Below are 21,793 nucleotides of genomic sequence, written 5' to 3'. Positions count from 1 at the left end.
CCACCAGAGAGAAAGAGAAGCGAACACCTCCACTACCCATTCACAACAGTAGCTTGTCAACATTAAGAGGTGAATGCCATTGCTGCTTCTTTATTACAAGGGTTGTTAAGGGATAATTCCTGAACAAAATGTGTATCTAGCAAACTTCTCAGTAGTCCCTTATCAGCCTGTGTTTAAATAGGACCATCTGGATATGCCCCCACCCCATGCTTATTTAAATCTCTTTTATATGTCATATAAACATGACCCAAACCTAGAAGATGCAAAGAAGCTGCACAACCCTGATGCCTTTATTGCTGTTTCTAGTTCTAGGGAGCTTTACAACCTCCTAAATAAGAGTCACATGTTGGTAGGCAGAAGCATCGTTTTCCTAATTCCCTTATGGGGACTCCATAGCTGAAAGACAAAAAGGCTGGAGCACTGGCCCTGAGACAGATGGCTGTGTGCTGTTAGCAGCGACCAAGCCAGGAGTTTCAAGCCCTGCTCTACACTCAGGCCTTCTGCTCTGATGTCAGGATCAATAGGACTCTGAGTGCACATCTGGAATAGATGTCTCCCACTGATTTTCAAACAGAAGTCAGGGGTATTCAACTTTAGGTAAATTTTATTCCCACCAATATGTGTAACTGTCAGCGTTGCCTTGCTTCACAGCCAGTACAGGCAGGAACCATCAGCTTCTCCGCACAGGTATGCTAAGGTACTTTTTTCTGACCCATACTATTTCCTTGCTATCCCAGCTAAGAGGATGCTCCCCTGACACCAAGGAGCGACATGTTACACATACCATATATGCGTAGACAGCATCATGGCTGGGGATAGATCTGCTAACGCTGTCCAGTGCTAACCAACACCTCCCTCTGATGTCTCACAGTCAGCCTTCCCCAGGCCCATGCTCTGGACATGTCAGTTCGATTCACTCCCGACCTGCAGTCTTTCTGTGATCCCCATGCTGGGAAAAACGTACACAAAAACTGCCCGTTTCCAAGAGGCAGCTGTGCTTAGCTATGCAGCAATATGCAACAGGAAAACAGTTAACCTAAGCAAGGTCAGGACATCCAAACCAGAATTGATGCCCCAGTTTCTCAGGTTATGCCCATGGGTTTTGTTCGCTGTGTGACTTAACAAGCCCCGAACACATTTACTGCAGAGGTTTGCACTGTGGGAGTGCAAACTCCCATGCTGCCTCTCCTTCCGCCTACCATTCTTCCCATCTTGGCTCTCCAAAATGAAAACAAACCACATCAGTCCTGAGCCCAGCAGGCATCATGGCAAGGAACACAAGGCAGAGAAATGTCCTTGTGGACATAATTTTTGTTTCCACACTCTGTCCTACAGCACCCTAAACTTCCAGACACGTACTAAGAATCTGTATTTTCCTGTCTGCAGCTGCACTAGCACCACAGCTAGCTGTTAAAGCACACATAGCAGTGTCAGCATCTCATCTTGGTACTGCCTTCCATTACAGAAAGGTCCTGGAAATCTGTGAGCAGCAGCAAAAGCTGCACCTTTCCCATAGTGCCAGGAAGCAAGGCTGCTCCCTAGCAGACTGTTATACCATCTCTGGGCAGGAGTCTGTGGAGATCTGGTATCCAGCAGCGATTCAGGCTCAGAAAGGCCTGTACATATGTTAATGTTTATTTTTAGGTGGGTGTGATCCTCCTGGCTTCTCCTCAGTGGTTTTGGAGAGAACACCTGCTTGTATTAATGTCTCTGTTGCTGATGCGCACTTGTGCGTGCCTCCCCCTCCTGCCTGGTGAACAAACCCCAGGTAGGAAACTAGAAACATTGAGCTTTAAAACTAAATAAATAAAAAGGAGGAAATATGTTGTCAGTAGCAAAAGCAGTGTCCACAGCTGCAAAGAATTTCATTTGGGAGCAATAACGAAGCAGGGAAATATATTTTCTGAGCAAGCCAAAACCCTGATCTCAGGTTTCTAGATCTGATGCATATTAATTACGCTGCAAATCAGCTCAGCTCCTCCAGGGCAATGAGAATAGCTGCTTGTTGCCAGCTCAACCTCTGCTCATTGTTCGTAGGTGTAAAGATGTTCTCACATCTCACTCATCTCAGCTACCCAGCAGGATGTGGCACTGTCCCTTTCCTACCTCACAGGGATATGGCACAGTCCTGAGCTGGCCTTCTCTCCCCCTCTGCCAGGCACTGGCAGTGTGTGAGATCAGCCAAGACCGCAGCCCAGCACCCTGCCAGGAGCTCCTAGCTGAAAAATACCCCAGGCTAATCCATAGTACAGACTCAGCACCCCATCCTGGGAAGAAGTCTCTGATGGCAGAGACAGGCCAACAACACGGCCAGCGATGTGTTTCTTCACAGGCAATGGAGGGCACAGGCCTGTGAGAGCTGTTGGAAGACTGTGAAGGACTACTGCTCAGCCCTAGATCAGCCCCCTGGTTTTGCCAGTATTCCAGTAGCAACATCTAGACCAGAGCATTTTGAAGACAAGCATGTCCTCAAGTGAAGGGGAAGCTCATACAGAGGCACCAGTGACTGGAAACCTTTGTCTCAGGCCTCCACAAAGAAAGAAAAGAAAAGCCCAGCAGTATTCCCTGCAGCAAGGCTACAGGTGTCCCCACATGGCCTGCCTGGTCCAACCAGGCCACCCCTTCTCCTGCCTTCTGAAATTGTGCAATTGCACCTAACCTCCTGCTGCACAATCCTTGGCTATCACCATCCAAGCAGACTTCCTCCAAGCAGTCATGCTCTCTGTCCCACATCTCCCCAAAACCCAAGCAGAAAGCTCGGCTATACAATGCCAAAAAAGGGGTGTGATTCAACAGCCTTCATACTTCCCATCTCGGACTGAGGTACCACTCATTTGCACTGAGTTTATTTTGGCTAGCACGCCTGGCTACAAAATACCCAGACTGGCACGAGACACAGTGCTACCATGAGGCAGCAAAAAGTTTTTGGCAGCATGATCTCCCAGAAAGAGAGCTGGGTAGGAAGAAGACAAGGCTGTATTTCCTAAGCTTGACTGGAACAGAAGTAAAGAGGTGAAAGGGATGTATTCCAGTCAGCCACTCAGAGGAAAACACTCAGCTTCCCAGACCTTTCATTATTCCTATCTTCTCGCCCATGAGCCAGTTGGGAAGGTCTCCCTTCAGCAAGCAGCAGGGGTAAACTCCCACAAAAGCAACCAAGCATCTGGGGAGGAGAGGACAGGAGAAAACATTTGTGGATCAAGTCAGGAAATCTCTCCTCAGAGGGATGTGGAGCTTGATATTAGATCTAACTACCAGCTTCTCTCGGAAAACAGGACTTTCGTTAGGGCTGGGCACAACAGGCATGCCCCAGGCTGCTCACCATCAGTGGAACAGAGGAGGAGCGCTTCCAGCAAAGGGTCACATCTTTTGTTGCAAATGATTCATCTTGCAGGGAGGGTTCAGCAGGTCAGAGAGAAACAATAAAAGGATTTCCCAACTGGCTTACCAGATCCCTGCCAAACTCCACAGTGAGGGAGTGCAGGGCACCTTCCCAGACCTCCCGACATGAGTCAGCCCATCCTACCCCACCCTGAGGGAGCCAGCAGCCCCCTCAGACAGGACTCGTGCCAGTCAGAAGCCCGTGCCACCTCAGCTCCACGGGCCTTCTCTAGCAGTTTGGGAACCAAAGCCCACTTTGGTCAACTCCTCCCACCCAGGGCTACTAACAGCTATTCCTTTGGTGGCCTCCTGTTAAACAGGGTCTCCTGAAACATGAGGTCTTTTGACCAGGTGATCCTGCTGTACATGACATACAATAGCCTATGTGTGGGAAACCATGTCTCTACCTTGTTTCCAAAGTTACTCTGTTTGCTAAGGTTACCAAAGGTGCTAAAGGTTTCCTAAAATACCGTGAAATGACATATAGACTACAGAAACACCAAATAAACATCCAGGAAAATATAAGCGTAGACTCAGAGTGGCAGTGTGACCCCTTCTCTTCCACAGACCGCCCCAAGACTGTCAGGTGTCCAGCGCAGGAGCTCAGCTCAGCTCTAGAAAGATGTTCCAGGAGGCCTGGGGGAAAACTTTCTATTTTTTATCATAATGGCGTGAATTAGGATCATCTTTAACTTCACAAACAGGGCCTGGGCTGACTGTTACCCCCAGTGCCTCTTGCAAAGCTCCTGTACTAGTGCAGTAGAAGTTCCAAGTCTCCTTTCTAGGCCCTGCTTTCCTTTACATGTTTTCACCTGCTTCTTCTCCCACCCACCTCAGTGCTCTAGACAAAAGAGCTCTCCCTGTACATCTTCCAGTGCTTGGATATCCTCCTTGGATTGCCTATTGCTGTCCTCCTCTTACCTCTGTCAGTGAGCATCTCCCTCTCCTCTGCTACCAATCTCACGACTACCTGTATGCTCATCTATTCATCCTACAGTGTTTTTGTGCTGTTTGCTTATGATAAATCCTGCTGCTGTCACGTACTGTTTAACTCCAGGAAGTGTGGCAGAAGACCAGCTTGTCTGAAACACATTACAAGAAGTGGAATTTAAAACTCTACTCATCCAGAACCACAGCTGTACAAAAGGCCGTCTCCCCACTTGTGTGCTGAGGAAAGAGCTCATCCAACGTAGTGACAGCAGAGGCCTGCAGCGTGCGTGGGTGAGAGCCCCGGGAAGGACTGGAACATGTGTGATGCAGCAGGAGGAGGGTAAAAGCAGGAGATGGGTATTGGCATATGTCAGTGAGGAAGAGGTGGTTTGGCTTTCTGCAGAGCGTAGGAAGAAAATGATTCCTTGTGTGTGTGTGCATATTGCAAGACCAGCATTGCAGAATAAAGGGATGCTCTGCCTAGGGAGCTAAACTGGCTGCTCTTTGAGCATTTTAATAGCCTTTCTTTTTTCTTTCCAAAGCTCCTGTCACCGGGAGCTCCCTGACTTCGGCTGTAAGACAGAGTGAAGCATCCAAGATCATTTTTGAGTGCTCTATTGCCAACATCTGCCCAAGGCCTCCAGAAGCAGTCAGCACCAGGCCTCAAGCTGTGCATGGCTGCCTGTGTCTAGGATAGCTCTGAGCTTTTCAAAGGCTTGAGTTTGAACTGCTGCTCCCTTGCAAATGTCCTTTGCCCTTTTCCTTCCCTAGCACACTTGGTCTCTACCAAGTTAAACGGGAGCCTAAGGCAACAATACTCCGTCCCTTTACTGCAGTTTAAAATCACATTTAGAAACATGGTAGAGCAGCTTGCCAAGCAGCCTCTTCTCTGCAGGGCAAGGGAAAAGGTGCACAGTACCATAAGCTGACCCAACATGTGACCTAGTGGGCTTGATCCCAGGAGGAACTGCCTGTCAGTGCTCTTGTGTCTGGGCTAGTGCTGATGAGACCAGACACTCAGCCAGCAGAGTGACCCAGAACTCAAAAAGGCTTCATTTTTAGGCAGCTTCATTCCTCCATGCCACTGTGGGATCACACAAATTCCAGTGTGAACACTTCAGAGAGGGTGGGACTGCACAGCCAGGGGCAAGGCAGAATGGCAGCCACCACCACTGAGGTTGGTCTGAACTGCCCTGAAACAACATCCTGCAAAGAGCATTAGATGAGCAGCAGTCAAGAAGGGAACCACCAGCTCCCAAATGAACTCTGCAAGTTTTTGCAGTTTCTTTAACTCCTGCTTTACAAGAATTGGCTGAATTAGCTGGAAACACAAGCCTTTACTTCTGGCAGGGAAAGAAGACACAAGCTCTACAGTCATTTGCATCCAGGCTTAGTCGGAAAAAAAACCCATGCAGCTGCTCTGTTAATAAGACTAGAAAGGTTATTACTCCCTTTCTTCTGGCACATAATAATGGCACATTCTTCACCTCAAAACATTTGTTTTCCTGCTTCCCCAAAGGACAATGCCCAGTAGAACCTTAAACAGGTTCCCTATTTAAGCCAAGAGGATAGTGGTGAAGAAGGATCAGCAGTGAGCAACTAAGATGCCTACTCCGTGGCCCTAAGGGATGGAAGATTCTCCACCACTTGCATTCTGAATCAGAAGGTACAGTGCTACTCAGACCCCTCCTTCCCTCCATGCATTTATCTGATTATTTAGAGGGTTGGGAAAGTGAATACCTGCAGATAATCCATCAAAAAACCGTAAAAAAGTAAAACCTCAAAAGTAGAAAGATGGGAAGAAAAGGAGGGAGCAAGAGAATGTAGCACATCAGGATGAATGGGAACAGACCCAAAAGTCCAGATAAGCCCTCCCGGCTTCCCTGTGTTGCCAGGCTGGGTCTGGTGCTCTCCTGGCTCCACTGTACCGCAGCTCTCAGCAAATGACAAAGCAGAGGAGACTAGCTACAGTAAGCCTAGCAGGCAGCAAGGACCAAACTATGTGTTTGTAGGCTTAACCCACCAATACTGCCTTCCCTGTTGTTGCCCTTTCTGTCCCTCTGGTGACTGGTTTTACTCCCTTTGTTCCAATCTCTTTGCACTACCTGAAATACTCATTCAGCCCAGCAAATTAAACCAGGTCTACATGTCACAGAAAACTTTCAGTTTATATGCATAAGTCTAGAATTAGGAAAAAAGCCTACTGAGCCAAGCAGAACCAGCGGGCTGGAGTGCAGGAAGGACACCTGACGTCATGCAGGAAGACAGCAGGCAGGTCAGACTGAGTCAATCATCCCTATGCAGGGAATCACCTTTTGCAAAAGAAAGGAATACTGTGCTGATGAGCCTGTACTGTCTCCTGACTTGCACTCCTCTCCTTAGCAGCCTGTCACTAGGGAGATTAACAACTGGCTGCTTTCCCCAGTTCAAAGCAATCCTGAAAACAAGAGCTGGAGCAAGAGGCTGGCAAAGGAGCTTTGACTCCTCCCCACAACGCACTCAAAGGGGAAAAATATTCCACATAAAAGGCAAGGACTGGGAAAAAAGATAACTGAGATCAGCACCTAAGCAATACATGAGGGGAAAGGGCTGTTTGCCCTCCTTCCTTTCCACCAAGGAAATTTCAATGGGAGGAAGACAAATAATGAAAAAGCCATCAAAGCAAGCTGGTGATTCATTAAAATAAAAAATGCATTATGCATTGAGAACAGTCAATTAGGAGATGCAAACTGCACACTGTCCTGTCACCCTAGGGGAAGCACAAGCAAGGCGAGTGGGAGGAAAGGATAAGTAGAAAAGGAAAGATTTACAGGCATAAACAAAACCCAGATATGACCCCAAGCTGAGTAGCTTGTAGGAAGGAGCAGCCATCACCAACCCACATGGAGTAGCTGGGAGCAGACTTGTGTCTCTGGATTACTATGCAGAGCGTGAACATACCTACTCTCTAGACACACAGTGGTGTCAACTGGGGCATTACTGCTTTGAAAAAAGTGGGATATTGCTGCCAAATGACTAAAGAAAGTATCCACCATCAGATTCCCAGAGTGGAAGGCAAACTCTGGGAAGCATCAGAAGCAAGTCCTTTTCTTCCCTGGGCTGAGTGCAAGCTGTGTGCAGTCAGGGAGAGCACAAAAAGAGTTCCCAGTCTCCTCCAGTACATCCACAGCCCTCTCCTTATGTATGTCCCCTTCTTTCCCTCCCCACATCACACATGGAGTCACTGGAGGTCCAGTGAGAGGGTGAACAGGCCTACAGAGCCCAATCCTGACAAGCTTCCCCTTCCTGCTTTCTAAGATCTGACAAATACACCACTCCAAACAGAGATCCTCATGATCATCCTCCTGAGCCTGCCCCTCTGCCTGGGCTCTGGCACCTCATTAGGATTCTGCATGACACTTTTCAAAGCCTGCATCCCTCATTGAGATGCTGACAGACAACCAGAGAACACAAAATGTTCCCTCCCCTGTGAGAGGGCATTCTAGCCTGCGATTTCTGCTATGACTCAATCAGCATCCACTTTAATGAGGCCATCTACTATCGCTGGGCCCTGGTGACTGATGTCTGAGCTTCTACCTCAGCCTCCAATTGCTGAGCCCCTCCCCTTCTTTTCTCAGCTGCAGACTTCCTCAGTTGACAAAATGAGACAATGAACAAGACTTGCAGGACAAAGTGCACAAAATTCCCAGTACTGCAGCTTCTAGCAAATCTTTGTCAGCTGAAAATCAGTTTAACGGCTAAAAGCAAGCATGTTTAGCTGACAGGATTTGGGAATACATCATGAAGGTTCACGGTATCTTAACAATCTCCCGGGCTTTGTAAAAGATGTTTTTGTACAGGGTAATTTGGGTCACTTCTGATCAGCCAGTATCTCTGGCATGCTGCCACAATTCCTCTTACATATATACTATCTGAGCTGCACTTCTTTTGTCCAATCTCCTACATTCTTCTCTCTCTTAATACTTCTGCCAGTCCTGGCCTTTCCTCATCAGGAAGGACTGAATTGCTTTCTAACGAAATTACGAGGCAGATGAATCAAGACCATTGAAGCATGCAGGACTTTACCATCGTGTAGCTCTATGCCCTCCTTGCACAACATTGCAGGCAGGTAATAGATCTGCACATCTTAGAACTTTCTGGGTGTAGTCCAGCTCCTAGCAGAGCTGAGAAGAGTTACATCACACTCTTAGAAGTAAATCACCTCCCTTAGCTTTCCCAACCCATTCCATTTGTTTTGCTTCCTAGTCCCATTTACAACAGTCTTCTTTAGAAATAAGGATGTAAAAAATGAGTTTTATGGCAAGAATGAAGATTCTGGAAAACAGCTTTTCCTAATCTTTTATGATTTCTGATGTTTCCTCACCTTTTTCTCCTCCCAGGCTTCCTGTTTGGTTTCAGTTTGCAGGTAAAATACAAATCCATTTAGTGCATAGCAATACGCGTCATAGAAATTATGTATGACAAATGATTATAACAATGCTAAGGACAAAACTCTAATCATACTTTTCCTCTGGGTTTCCAAACTGTTTTCCAAAGAGAAAACAGAGAGGAGCTGTACCACATCCTTTAGAAAACAAGGACGCTGCATAAACTGTATCTTAGCAACAAACGAATTAATAGTGTAACTTCCTAGTCTGCTCTACAAAAAAGGCACAACCAGTATTTAGAAACTGAGAAAATAACGAAAGCAGGAAGACTCACCTCCCCCTTCTTTACAGTCATAGACTGCCGACGAGGAGTGATCTCCTCATTGATGCTGGAGAGGAAGTTCTGCGAGATCCGCAGAGCATCCTGCAGGAGTGGATGATCAGGGTGGCTCACTGGAGTGTGCTTGAGCAAATCCTGACACCAGGAACACAAAGAAAGAACAGAACCATGAGCAGCACCGGAAAGCAGAAGGGTCTGAGCACCCCTAACTAGAGCTCTAGGACAAGATGCTCCAGCTTTGTCTTACAGATTAGAGCAAGGCTTTATCTCTAAAGGAAAAGGATAATACTCTGCACTTATTGGTAACACCACTGAAGAGGTAGCCGGGTCCTACCTACGGACTCCATCCCCTTAGTGTAAAGGGAAGAGGCTCTTATGCAGCATGACAGGTTTATTTTTGCAGTCCTGCAGCTCCATGGAAAATTTGAAGGGCGAAGAAAATAGGAAAGGGCCCTAAAGTTTGAAAACTACCCTTTAGATACTTACATGCAGGACAAGTGTGCTGCGGGTCACTCGATCCACTGGCTTGTATAATAGAGCTATAAAAGAAAAGCAGCAGGAACATAAGGAAGAGGTACCTAAACACAGCCCCTACAAAGCAACTTGTCCAATGCAACTGAATGTACAGGCACAAGTTTATTAACCAATGAGCTACTGGAAAATTTCCTTCTCTAAGGTTAATGTGCTGCACAGCCAACAAAACACACATGAACACGCAGAGGAAATAAACATGCTCCACAGCAAACAGATGCCCACTTGTGAGCATGCCCTGCCAGACAGTGGATGAGGAGCACACAAGGTAGTACAGAACAACTGCACACAGCATGGCACACTTCTGACAATTCCCTGGCAACCTGCCTGCTCCCACAGGTCAGAATTGGGCCTGTATTCTTAAAGTTGCCAAGGAGGTCCCTGAAAGGTTGGCAGTGCATCCCTCCTTCTGGAGTTCAGCATGTCATGATGAGTGCTTCCATATCCTGATTACAGGCCAAAACAGGAAGGGGATTGGCTTTTTTATTAGTGAGTATATAACATGGGTTTATATTGGTGAGTTGTTTTCTACTTATGTGCATAGAGACAAGCATCATGGAACCTGATCTTGATCAGGCTCTCTAGATACTACCACATAACCATATAACAATAACTGCTAGGATTGCGTTTGTGGTATCACTGGGTAGCAGATGTTCTCTTAAAGTCACAGCAGTCCTTTGGTTAGCCTGGTTTTGCCCAAAGGGATTGATGAGGTTTTAAGCTGGGCAGGGGCTTCCCCATGCATGCATACAGCTTACTATGCATGAGCTCTGCTACTTAGTAAAAGGGAACTGATTTCCCAGGTAGAGACAGCAGAGACTCCATAACCTTCCAGCATTTAAAAAGAAAAAGGGAGAGAGGAGGTTTGGCAACAGCCTCTACACAGTCCTGACAAACCACAGTCTCCTCTGCATGGATCACTCACTTTCCAAGGAATTTTTCGTCGTCTGATCTTTAGATTCCTTTGTGCTTCTAGCCTTTAGATTCTAAAAGAAAAAGAAAACCCATGTAGCAGACAGTCAATCACCTTGAAATATCACATGGGAATGTAAGAGACTATCTGCTCCTCCAAGGGAGGGCCTAAGTGTGAATGGAGGACAGTCCTATCACAGTTCAAGTCAGTGAAGGAAAAATATGCTTTCCTTCTTGGTAAATCCACCATTGCCATGTCACAGGCACCCAGACATCTCAAATATTACGCAATTTTCTTGGGAGTGCATGTCAATAGAGATGCAGCAAAGCAGGGAACCACCTATAGCAACAGGGATGGATGGTGGAGCTTTTAAATCACCTGCAGGGGAGAAAGACATGTCCATAAGGATGCAGCCATTGTCACAGCAGGTGTACACCACCAATAAATAAAGTACAGGATTGGATTCAGTACCCCCAGGTTATACTTCCTTATACCCGTACTCAGAGCTGGGTGACCTTGGACAAGTCAGCTCTCTTTCATGGCAGAAAAGGAACAATGCCTGTGCCTCTTCTCTTTGCACATGGACCGTGAAGGTACATGCATTAATCAATCTACTGAGCTCTGAAATCCTCACCAAGACATAAATGCAATCACCGTCATTCCAAATACAGTAGATACTAGCATGATTTCAGAATTATCCTTCAGAAAACAGCAAAACAGAGGGATCACATTTGCACGGAGCCCAGGACCCTGGGGCCTTAATCTCTGTTCTGTCTTCTAGGGACCACCATAATACTATCTATACATATTACTATTAATAAATGGAAAAGTCTATGAAATGCATTTTAGTACTGAAAGAAAAGTAAGTGCAGGGGAAGTTACTTTACTACTGAGCTGACACCACCAGACCACAAAAGTGGTCAGGCAAAGGACCAGAACCTGATGGAAATCCTCAGGAAAGGAGAGAACAGAAGACATTTGCACTCTGATGGGTAGTACAGCAGGTCCCAAAAGGCAAGCCTAGCTTCCCTCATTTCACAGAGGGAACATGTTTTGTTTTACCCCTTTATCATAAAAATCTAAAGGGACATGCAATATTGAATGTACTTAGGAGTTTTTTCAGAGCAATAAACACTCCCAGTATTATTCAGCTCTGATTATTTATCTGCCTGTTTTTAAGGACACACATATGAAGTTCATGTTTTCTCGGCAACTGAGCTGCTTTGACACAAGGTACTCCTCTTAAAGAGAGGAAATCAGAGCAGCCCAGTGAATAATATTATACATTACAGTTGACACACTTGCCTTTTTGAACAGAGAACTACCTTCTCCTCCTCTCCACACCAGTGAAGCCTGCAATTCCACTGACAGTCATAATGCAAGCCATTAAGGATGGCTTTTCACACCACAGACAGCATCATCATTAGCAAGAGAAATATTTGAGAAACTCAAATACAGCTTTCCCTTCTAGAAATGCGTGAAGGTGGCACAGAGCTGAGAAGTTCAAAGCAATGCCAGTTTTTACAAGATTCCCCAGGTGGGGACAGCACATAAAGGCTGTCTATGTGATAACCTCTTATTAGCCCAAAGTATAAATCGCTGTAAGAATATGAGCTGAAGCAGTGAGTCTATGGGAGTCCAAAACTCCTCCAGAAGTCTGGGCTGCAAAGATACTTGGAGGATAGACAGGAGTGACATCGCAGGGTGTTAGTCAGATCCAGACGGCTCGTGTGTCTGAATACCATGACATTACCTCAGAGATTTCAGCAAACTGAGCATTGGCTTGGCAGCATTTCTCTGCTGTCTCCATAGCAACTTCATAGTTATCCACAAAGGCCCGGTACACTCCCAGCTGGCTGGCCTGCAGGAAGCAAAACAAAATAAAATAAACACTGGGGAAGAAGACAGTTTGGGATGGCCAGCCCCAGTATCTAACGATCAGGTCATGTTCCTTCATGCCAAAGAATCACAGGGAATGCTGAGCAGGCCCAGAAAGACATCTCTGACCCGTCAGCTTTACTTCTAGCACAGGTGGTCCCATGCAACCAGTTCCATCTATGCTGAACAAGTTCACTTGTGAAGGATGTGGAAGCCTGCGAGAATGACACATCCTTATTACCGCCATCTATTTTTCCATTCTGAACTGCCAGATTAGTATCTATTAATATTTTAGCTCATTGATGTAACCGGAGCTGCTGGCTATTTGCCACAAAATATGAATCAGACAGGAAAGATTCAGCCCAACAGCACAAATGTGACCCCAGTAAGCTACTTGTTGGCTTTTGCATGACGGACACACTAAATCAAACCCAGATATTAACCCATATCAGCATTAGTGAACATCATTATAAGGGCAGCAGAGTGCTGAAAATACAGAAGCGAGATCCAGACCACAATCTATTTGGAAGGCAGTGACTGCAGCACTAGGTGACAGAAAACGGTAGTTTTTCCAGCAGAAGGAATATGCAATTGGGCCAGAAGAAGATGGAGCAGGCCTCAGAGTGCAGTAATAAGCCATTATTAGCACTGAGTCTTAGCACTGATCCCATTTGCTGACTTAGGAACTGCAGCCATATTCATGCCAGAGAACATAAGATCCAGCTCGGGAAATCCCTGGGTAGCTTCCAAGCTTGTCTTGATTGTAGAGCTGGTTTTGTGTTGCATTGCTGCACAGGCTGTGCTGTAAACACCTCAGCAGCTTGAACATGCTTGCAAGTGCACGGTCAGTAGCGAGCCAACAGGTGGAGCGCTGTAAAAGGCTCTATCAAGGAGAAGTTTGTTACCAGAAGAGCTTGCACTTATTATTTCTGCAACTTCCCTGACACTTCTGCCCAAGATGTGCAACAGGCAGAGCAATTAACCTTCCCACAGACAGAGCTCTTTTTCTCTCCTGCTCTCTCATAATCATTGTGTCCCCCATCCTCTATGGAGCTTTGTGCAAGAGATGGAAGAGAAAAAGTTACTCTCAGGAGAACATTGCCTGCACAAATTTCTTTAGCTAACAGAGGCTAAGAAACAGCAAGCTACTTCCTAGGGCACATTTTACTAAAAGATTAGGAACCAATCTCAACCCTCATACAAAATAACACGGTAACGACTGAAGCTGAAGGAAACCTCTCTCACTTATGCCAGGGACGACCTGGCCCCAGCAGCGTGGAGAGAACAAAATCTGTATTTGCCACTGGGGCACAATTCTGTGAAGAAGCTGCTGTCAGAATTACTGATCATTTGCAGGGCTTATGACATTTGGGTTTGGATGATGCTGGCTAACATGGCAGAGCTTTAAAGCTTCTCCATTCCTGGGTGGCTCTTTTATTTCCTGCTACTCCCGAACAGTGTTTCTAAGCTTTCATTTTCCTCCTCTAAACATGCTGTCATGAAAACATCTTTTTCATTAAAAACTGAGCTTCCAATCAATGCTGGTTTCATGCTGGTTTAAGTTTTCTCCTTTTCAATTAAAAAGAACACATTGAAAATTAAACAAGCTTTGGTAGAAATAACTGGCTTTTGGTTAATTTTTTTTCCATTCCTGAAAACTATCAGTTATAGTTGCTAAATATTTCTTCATTTCTAAAAACAATTCTGATGTGTTTCCTTCTAGTTATAAAAAATACATACAGAATATTCCCAAAAATGAGAAGCATATTTCACTCTCACATGCCTAGCATCTTTTCTTTTCCTTAGTTTCAACAGGAAAAAGGTGGAATAACAGTCACTGATGTTGCAAACAGATTGTACTTTGTGCCAGACCACATGAAATTCTAAAACTCCTTGTATGTACTATCTATAACTTCAATCTACGGTGCTTTGTTTTGCATGATATTAAAGAAAATTAATGTCCCCAGGGACCTCAGGATAATAACAAGGATTCCAGTGTTTATCATCAGATTGCATGACATGACCACAAGTAAACAGTCTGCTCCAAAAGATTTGATGTACATCCGGTATAGATGTCTTGTAATGCCTGATGTTCTTGCCATCTCTCTCATCTAGTTGCTTTCCACTGCCTGCCAAGAATTATTAGCTTTATCTCATCTAGAAAAGAGTTCGCAATTCCCACTGATACTCTATCAAACCACCAGAAACTAAAACTGGTAAGGTAGCTCAAAGCTTCCTGCACTAAGGCAATTTGCTCCTTTGCTTCCAATACTAATCCAACAAAATCAACCGTTCTGTCACAAATGCAGAATAATCAGGGGAACATAAAAATAGAGCGACAGAAGGACTTAACTCCTGTGCCTGTGATCAGCATCAGCAAGAAATTATCTTAAACAAAGGTCTAAGTAGCTGTACAATGAGTCAAAGCTTGCTCGACAGCCAGCAGTGGTGAAGAATATATTCAGGTCCTCTTTGATTAGTGCTATCTTCATTGCTGCACTACACAAACTACAGTTTGTGAGGCTTCCACTTTCAGCAGCCTTCTGTATCTTTGCTTCAGCAACCAGCAGCAGGTGGTTTTGCTGTCTTAAACCAGTTGCTCAAATTGCATACCATGAACTACTCACGAAGGCACCAACTTGACCCATCCTGGCTAAAACATGCTGGTAGTGAAAAGCAGATTCCCATATTTTGATCTTGAGCTGCTGGCATGCATGGAAAACATCATCTTCCAGGCCCATCTCCCCCTGCTCCATAGGGGATAGGGCTGGTGCTGGGCTACACAGCTGCTAACAATTGAGTGACCTTGGTAAAGCGCAATCCCCATCCAATAAACCCCTCACTGGAATGTCACTCCTACCCTGAGAATCAGAGGCACCTCAGGAATGCAGAGATTCTTTTCTTTTCTAAAAAGGAAAAAACATCTCCTTTAATCCTTTGCTCTCTGCACATGCTACGGGAGAGGCTAAAGGGGCCAAAGGAATCTCCTAGAATGCAAACAATTTGTCATCTGGCTCAGAAACCCAGCAATTTTAATTCAGCCTCAGGAATATGCTGTATACGTCTTTGTCCTGTTCTGCACTCAGAGAATTTTGTTGAGGTTGCTTGGAGGATTCTCAGCAGCAGGTTGACTGTATCAGCATAACAGCAAGGGGAATATCAAGGCCAGGATGGTGGTAGAAAAGCAAAGCCAAAGGTGATGACCATAAAACAGAGAAAATGAGCACAAGATAGAGCAAAGCGCCACAGAGAGAAGGAAGTATGTGTGAGGGAGTTCAGCAATAATGAGAAACACTTAGCTGTCGGTGTTAAAAAGTGCTTTTTAACACTGCCGTTCTCCCACCTTCGTCTAAAGCAAATGGTTTGACGACACTGCAGACATCCTGGAGATTCAACATTTCTGTGACATTGTATCTGTATTAGTAGCATAGCTTGCTGGAGACTTTAATTAAAGGCAATGAAACAGCCACTTTTGCTGTAGGCCCTTCACTGCAGTGGCAAAGCTAGCTGGTCAGATGAGAGGCTTCTGTGGGCTTTTATCCCTTCAGTCTATGCATAGTAACCAGAGGGACTTGCACCTGTGAGATGAATGAGAGGTAACAGAAACTTTGGTGATGATAGCTGACTCACCAACTTTTGGAAGAGGTCCCCTACACGTTGCTGGTGACTCCACTGCTGCACTCGGGGAAAAAGCCCATCATAGAATTCTTTGTGGATCTCGTAGAGCTCAGGCACTTTGAAGAATATTGTCTCAATCTGCTGACTAGTCAGCACAGGCTGAGAGGTGGTGGCAGCTGCTTTCAAAGGCTTCATAGGCTGAAATGAGGAAAGAAGGAAATCGTTATCATGCAAACCAAGTGCATTCACCCTTGCCACATTACAACATATCCCTCCAGAGAGTTGTTTTTCATCCTATTAATAAGCAATATTTGCATTCACACAACTCCTGAAAGTTAGACATTAACAAGTCCTCTCATGGGGACCAGCCACCCCTGGTAGGTGGATTTCCCCAGGATATTAACGGTGTGATTAAAATCCCTTTGCACTCCATTTCCTTAATCTCTGTCCAACTGTACAGCAATGTGTCTAATAATTATCACAGGATACTGAAAGACAGGGCTCCTGGATACTACCACACTTCGTGGTTGTGCCATATCCAGTCCTTTCTTTAAGCCTCTCTTTCTCTACTGGAGAAGAGAAGTTACAGGTACCCTTTGCACCCAGCAACTTGTCACCCATGGTATGTGAAGATCTGCAAAACTTTGGATGGAAGGAGCAGTGAAAATTCAAGTACCAGTGTTTGAAATGGTATCTGCTGTTAGTGCTTACCAGGAGCAGAGCCTCCAGGTGGCTCAGGTAGGTTTCCTCACTGGCTAGGATTCCTGACAGGACCCATTTTCTCATCTCCAGGCCTTTCTCCAGGTCTGGCTCACTCTACAAAGAAGTTGTTAAGCAGAAAAAACAAAAGCAAAAACAAAACAAAACAAAACAAAACAAAAAAAGGAAAAAGAAAAATAAAAAAAAAGGGGGCGGGGGGGAAGAAAAAACCAAGAATGAGGATGGAAAGTAAAAGATATCATTCAGCTGACCACAGCATACTTGATTTTTTGGTTTACTTTCAGACTAAAAATACAAACAAACAAACAAAAAACCCACCTGTGCTCAGTGTCCTGTTTCTAGAAACATACAAACATAAAACATTAAAGAAATCTTTATTTACCAGCAACTGTTATCACTTAGGTTATTTACAGGTGTTAGCTTTAGTGCCTCAATTAGGTGTGTGGACTTCTTCACAAAATTCAAAACACAGAACTTAAAAATTCAGAATTTATCCTCCTAAACAAATCTTAGGGACCTTTGGTTATGTGCAATTCACTCCCTCCTCCCACGAGAGTTCTCTATGATCTTACTCCAAAGCCATGCTTCTCTATGCAGACAGGATCACTTCCCCTGCATCTACGCAGATGTGCATGAATATACAGCAGTTACAGCCTGACAGTGCTGTTGACATGGCTGTTCTTTCTCCCACTCTCTACTATTCACTAAATTATTTTTCAGTGCTAGCTTGCACAATGTCTATTTTTAGTTAGAGGACGGAATAATCAGCACTGCTTGGAACGTACATGCTGATTTTCTTATTGGGATTCCATGAAGGAATATAACACAGCAGAGAGGAAACAGTCCCGGAGGTTCCTGGAGCGTGTGGAGGATAACTTCCCAACACAGCTGGTAAGGGAGCCTACCAGGAGAGGTGCCCTGCTTGACCTGCTGTTTACGAACAGAGAGGGTCTGGTGGGAGAATTGATGGTTGACACCATCTTGGGCTTAGTGACCATGAAATGATAGAATTCTCAGTTCTTGGTGAAGTAGGGAGGGGGGTCAGCAAAACCACTACCATGGACTTCCAGAGGGCAGACTTCAGCCTGTTCAGGACACTGGTTGAGAGGGTCCCTTGGGAGATGGTCCTGAAAGGCAAAGGGGTCCAGGAAGGCTAGACATTCTTCAAGAAGGAAATCTTAAAGGCACAGGAGCAGGCAGTCCCCATGTGCCGTAAGAAGAGCCAGCAGGGAAGATGACCAGCCTGGCTGAATGGGGAGCTTTTGCTGAGACTCAGGAAAAAAAGGAGAGTTTATCACCTTTGGAAGAAAGGGCAGGCAACTGAGGAAGAGTACAAGGATCTCGTTAGGTCATGCAGAGAGGGAATTAGAAAGGCAAAAGCCCAGCTAGAGCTCAATATGGCCATGGTCGTAAGGGATAACAAAAAATGCTTTTACAAATATATTAACAACAAAGAGAGCCCAGGAGAATCTCCATCCTTTACTGGATGCGGGGGGGAACATTGTCACCAAGGATGAGGAAAAGGCTGAGGTACCTAATGCCTTCTTTGCCTCAGTCTTTAATAGCCAGACCAGGTATCCTCAGGGTATTCAGCTCCTTGAGCTGGAAGACAAGGATGGAGAGCAAAATAAACTCCCCATGATCCAGGAGGAAGCAGTTAACAATCTGCTATGCCACCTGGACACTCACAAGTCTATGGGGCCTGATGGCATCCACCCAAAGGTGCTGAGGGAGCTGGCGGATGAGCTTGCCAAACCACTCTCCATCATTTATCAACAGTCCTCGTTGACAGGGGAGGTCCCGGACGACTGGAGGCTTGCCAACGTGACGCCCATCTACAGGAAGGGCCGGAAGGAGGATCCGGGTAACTACAGGCCTGTCAGCCTGACCTCGGTGCTGGGGAAGATTATGGAGAGGTTCATCTTGAGGGCGCTCACAGGGCACGTGCAGGACAACCAAGGGATCAGGCCCAGCCAGCACGGGTTCATGAAAGGCAGGTCCTGCTTGACCAACCTGATCTCCTTCTGTGACCAGGTGACCCACCTAGTAGATGAGGGAAAGGCTGTAGATATTGTCTACCTGGACTTTAGTAAAGCCTTTGACACTGTCTCCCACAGTATTCTCCTGGAGAAACTGGTGAATCGTGGTTCAGACAGGTACACTATTCGCTGGGTAAAAAACTGGCTGGACAGCGGAGCCCAGAGAGTCGCGGTGAATGGAGTCAAATCCAGTTGGCAGTGGGTCACAAGCGGTGTCCCCCAGGGCTCAGTTTTGGGGCCAGTCTTGTTTAATATATTTATCGATGATCTGGACGAGGGGGTCAAGGGCAGTCTCAGTAAATTTGCAGACAACGGGAGTGTTGATCTGCTGGAGGGTCAGAAGGCTCTGCAGAGGGATCTGGACAGGGTGGATCGATGGGCCCAGGCCAGTTGTATGAGGGTCAACAAGGCCAAGTGCCAGGTCCTGTACTTGGGTCACAACAACCCCATGCAACGCTACAGGCTTGGGGACGAGTGGCTGGAAAGCTGCCCGGAGGAAAAGGACCTGGGGGTGTTGATCAACAGCCGGCTGAAGATGAGCCAGCAGTGTGCCCAGGTGGCCAAGAAGGCCAACAGCATCCTGGCCTGTATCAGAAATGGTGTGGCCAGCAGGAGCAGGGAGGTGATTGTACAGCCCCTGTACTCGGTGCTGGTGACAACGCACCTCAAATCCTGTGTTCAGTTTTGGGCCCCTCACTACAAGAAGGACATGGAGATGCTGGAGCGTGTCCAGAGAAGGGCAACAAAGCTGGTGAGGGGTCTGGAGCACAAGTCTGATGAGGAGCGGCTGAGGGAACAGGGGTTGTTCAGCCTGGAGAAGAGGAGGCTGAGGGGAGGCCTCATCACTCTCTACAATTACCTGAAAGGAGGTTGTGGTGAGGTGGGTGTTGGTCTCTTCTCCCAAGTGACTAGTGACAGGACTAGAGGAAATGGCCTCAAGTTGCACCAGGGGAGGTTTAGGCTGGATATTAGGAAAAATTTCTTTACAGAGAGAGCGGTGAAGCATTGGAACAGGCTGCCCAGGGAGGTGGTGGAGTCACCCTCCCTGGAGGCGTTCAAGGAACATGTGGATGTGGCATTGTGGGACATGGCTTAGTGGGCATGGTGGTGTCAGGTTGATGGTTGGACTTGATGATCTTACAGGTCTTTTCCAACCTTAATGAGTCTGTGAGTTCTTAACCAAAACAACTGAAGAAAGAAAAAAACCCTACATTCACGGGCAAATGTATACATCAAGGGAAGATTAACATCAAGTGTTAAGAGAAGCAGTAATCCCCTCTGTTGCATTTCAGTTATCCTTCCTGTCAAAACTGTTAGTTGAAAAATGTTTAACCTGATAAAGTGAAATTGAGTATTTCCATAAACTCTGAAAAAAATGTGGCTGAACAGTGATGGTTATAAATAATCAGAAACACTCCCCTTTTACAGAATCTTATTTCCAGTTCTTTTTATTTCTGTCATTCACAGAAATGGCTTTTTACAATTTTTGCAACCTTTTTATGTTGTTAAATGTCTCTAAGAATAGTTGGATCTGAAAGGGTAGATACTTTTCAAGGGCTTTGGGTAGCTTGTTTGGGGCTCCATCCTACTCCTCTTAACATCCACAGGAATCTTCAGCTATTGATTTCAGCAGCAGGAGGATCAGGAAACATAGCAGTATGCTCCACTCTATTGACTGAACATAAAGCTCTATAGCTGACAAAAAAAGCTCCATTCAGTTTAGGGTCCTATGCTTTGAACCCTGCAGATGTATATATGAGGTTCATTATGGAGAGAAGGTATCTTGGCTATAGGTAAGCTTACAGTAACTATCACATTCCAAGTATGACTTTGAGCCTACGCACCACACGAAAAAAGAAACGGATCCTCACGCTCCCAGATATTTCTGGATTCAGTCTCATCAATAACCACCCTGATTTTTGAATGCTTTCATTGAATTCACACGCTATTTTCTAGGCTAAAAGACCTTGCAGCAATTACGTTATAAAAATTTTTGAGGTGTCAAATACCACCATCGCCTCTTAAATAAAAGTGGCAGACAGAATCGGTTCTAAGGAAATGAGTAAAATTCACACACACGTCAGGTATTACATGGGAAGAAGAACTTGTCTTTGCATCCCACCCTTCAGTGAGGTTCAGTAAGAACCACAGTGCCTTTTAAAATCTTGAAAGGGCATCTCAAAGAAGCTAGGAATTTGTAATTCAGCAGTCGTGTTCAAAAGATTTCAGAAAAACACCAGTTACAAACTACATGGTAAAATGAATGCTACAACAGATTCTGTGCATCTACAGAGCACCCGTGTGACTGCCTGTTACAGCTCAAACAAATGTGCAACAACATTATGACCATTCCTTATGATTTCTGTACCAGCAGTGCCTAGATGTCCACCTCATGGACCATTTTGTAAGACATGGTACACACACGTAATCAAGACAGACAGCCCCAAGAATGGGGTTTAACAAAGATTGCTTTCATCCAAAGAGCCAGGGATGTAGCAGGCCTGGTGCAAGAAAAACACAATAACCTCTTGGTTTCCAAAGATTTCTTACAACACTTACAAAAGAAAAATGCAGCCTCACAAAGAAGCATTGAGAAAAACTAACAGTGCTCCAAAGTCCCCACTGCTGAGGATGAGGTAACTGGTCAATATTGACACAGCACTATAATTATCTTTAGCAGGTTCTCTGGGAGGAGGTGAGGATTTAAAAACCAGCTGGGTATGTTTGTAACATCTGTAAAAAGCAGCACATGACAAGTTATTTAAATGATTCAAACTTCCCCATCATGACAGTGGCACAAAAGTTTTCCTTATAGCACTGAGAAGAGTTTTCCTCTTCACAAATAAAAGCTTTAATTTACAAGCCAGTTCTTGCTGGGCACCATCAGCTGACAGAGACAGCATTTTCTACTTGAATGTTAATTTCCTCTCTTTAAAAGAGATGTGCTTTCAGAGAGACAAACATCTCCCAGGACACAGTAGAGACCTTCCTTACTGCCCATTACCACAAGGTCACTTTGCAAGGTCCACAGTATTGTCCTAACCCTTTTTAATAGGAGCATTTTCCAAGCGTGATG

General features: G+C 45.5%; 1 protein-coding gene across 2 annotated transcripts in view; it reads right to left on the bottom strand.

The window, feature by feature from the left end:
- The window catches only part of BCR (BCR activator of RhoGEF and GTPase), a 101,302-nt gene that overhangs the window by 22,020 nt on the left and 57,489 nt on the right, over positions 1 to 21,793 (bottom strand). For both annotated transcript variants that reach the window (XM_059827469.1, XM_059827470.1), the window contains 6 exons: positions 16,670 to 16,774; positions 15,971 to 16,156; positions 12,216 to 12,323; positions 10,475 to 10,535; positions 9,505 to 9,557; positions 9,013 to 9,153 (listed from right to left, as the gene is read on the bottom strand). In XM_059827469.1, the coding sequence (XP_059683452.1) occupies positions 9,013 to 9,153; positions 9,505 to 9,557; positions 10,475 to 10,535; positions 12,216 to 12,323; positions 15,971 to 16,156; positions 16,670 to 16,774 (654 nt within the window). The remainder of the gene's footprint in view (positions 1 to 9,012; positions 9,154 to 9,504; positions 9,558 to 10,474; positions 10,536 to 12,215; positions 12,324 to 15,970; positions 16,157 to 16,669; positions 16,775 to 21,793) is intronic.

The sequence above is a fragment of the Gavia stellata genome, chromosome 21 (genome assembly GCF_030936135.1).
Source record: "Gavia stellata isolate bGavSte3 chromosome 21, bGavSte3.hap2, whole genome shotgun sequence".
NCBI classification, from domain to species: Eukaryota; Metazoa; Chordata; class Aves; order Gaviiformes; family Gaviidae; genus Gavia; species Gavia stellata.
This window is presented reverse-complemented; position numbering and strand designations above follow the sequence as displayed.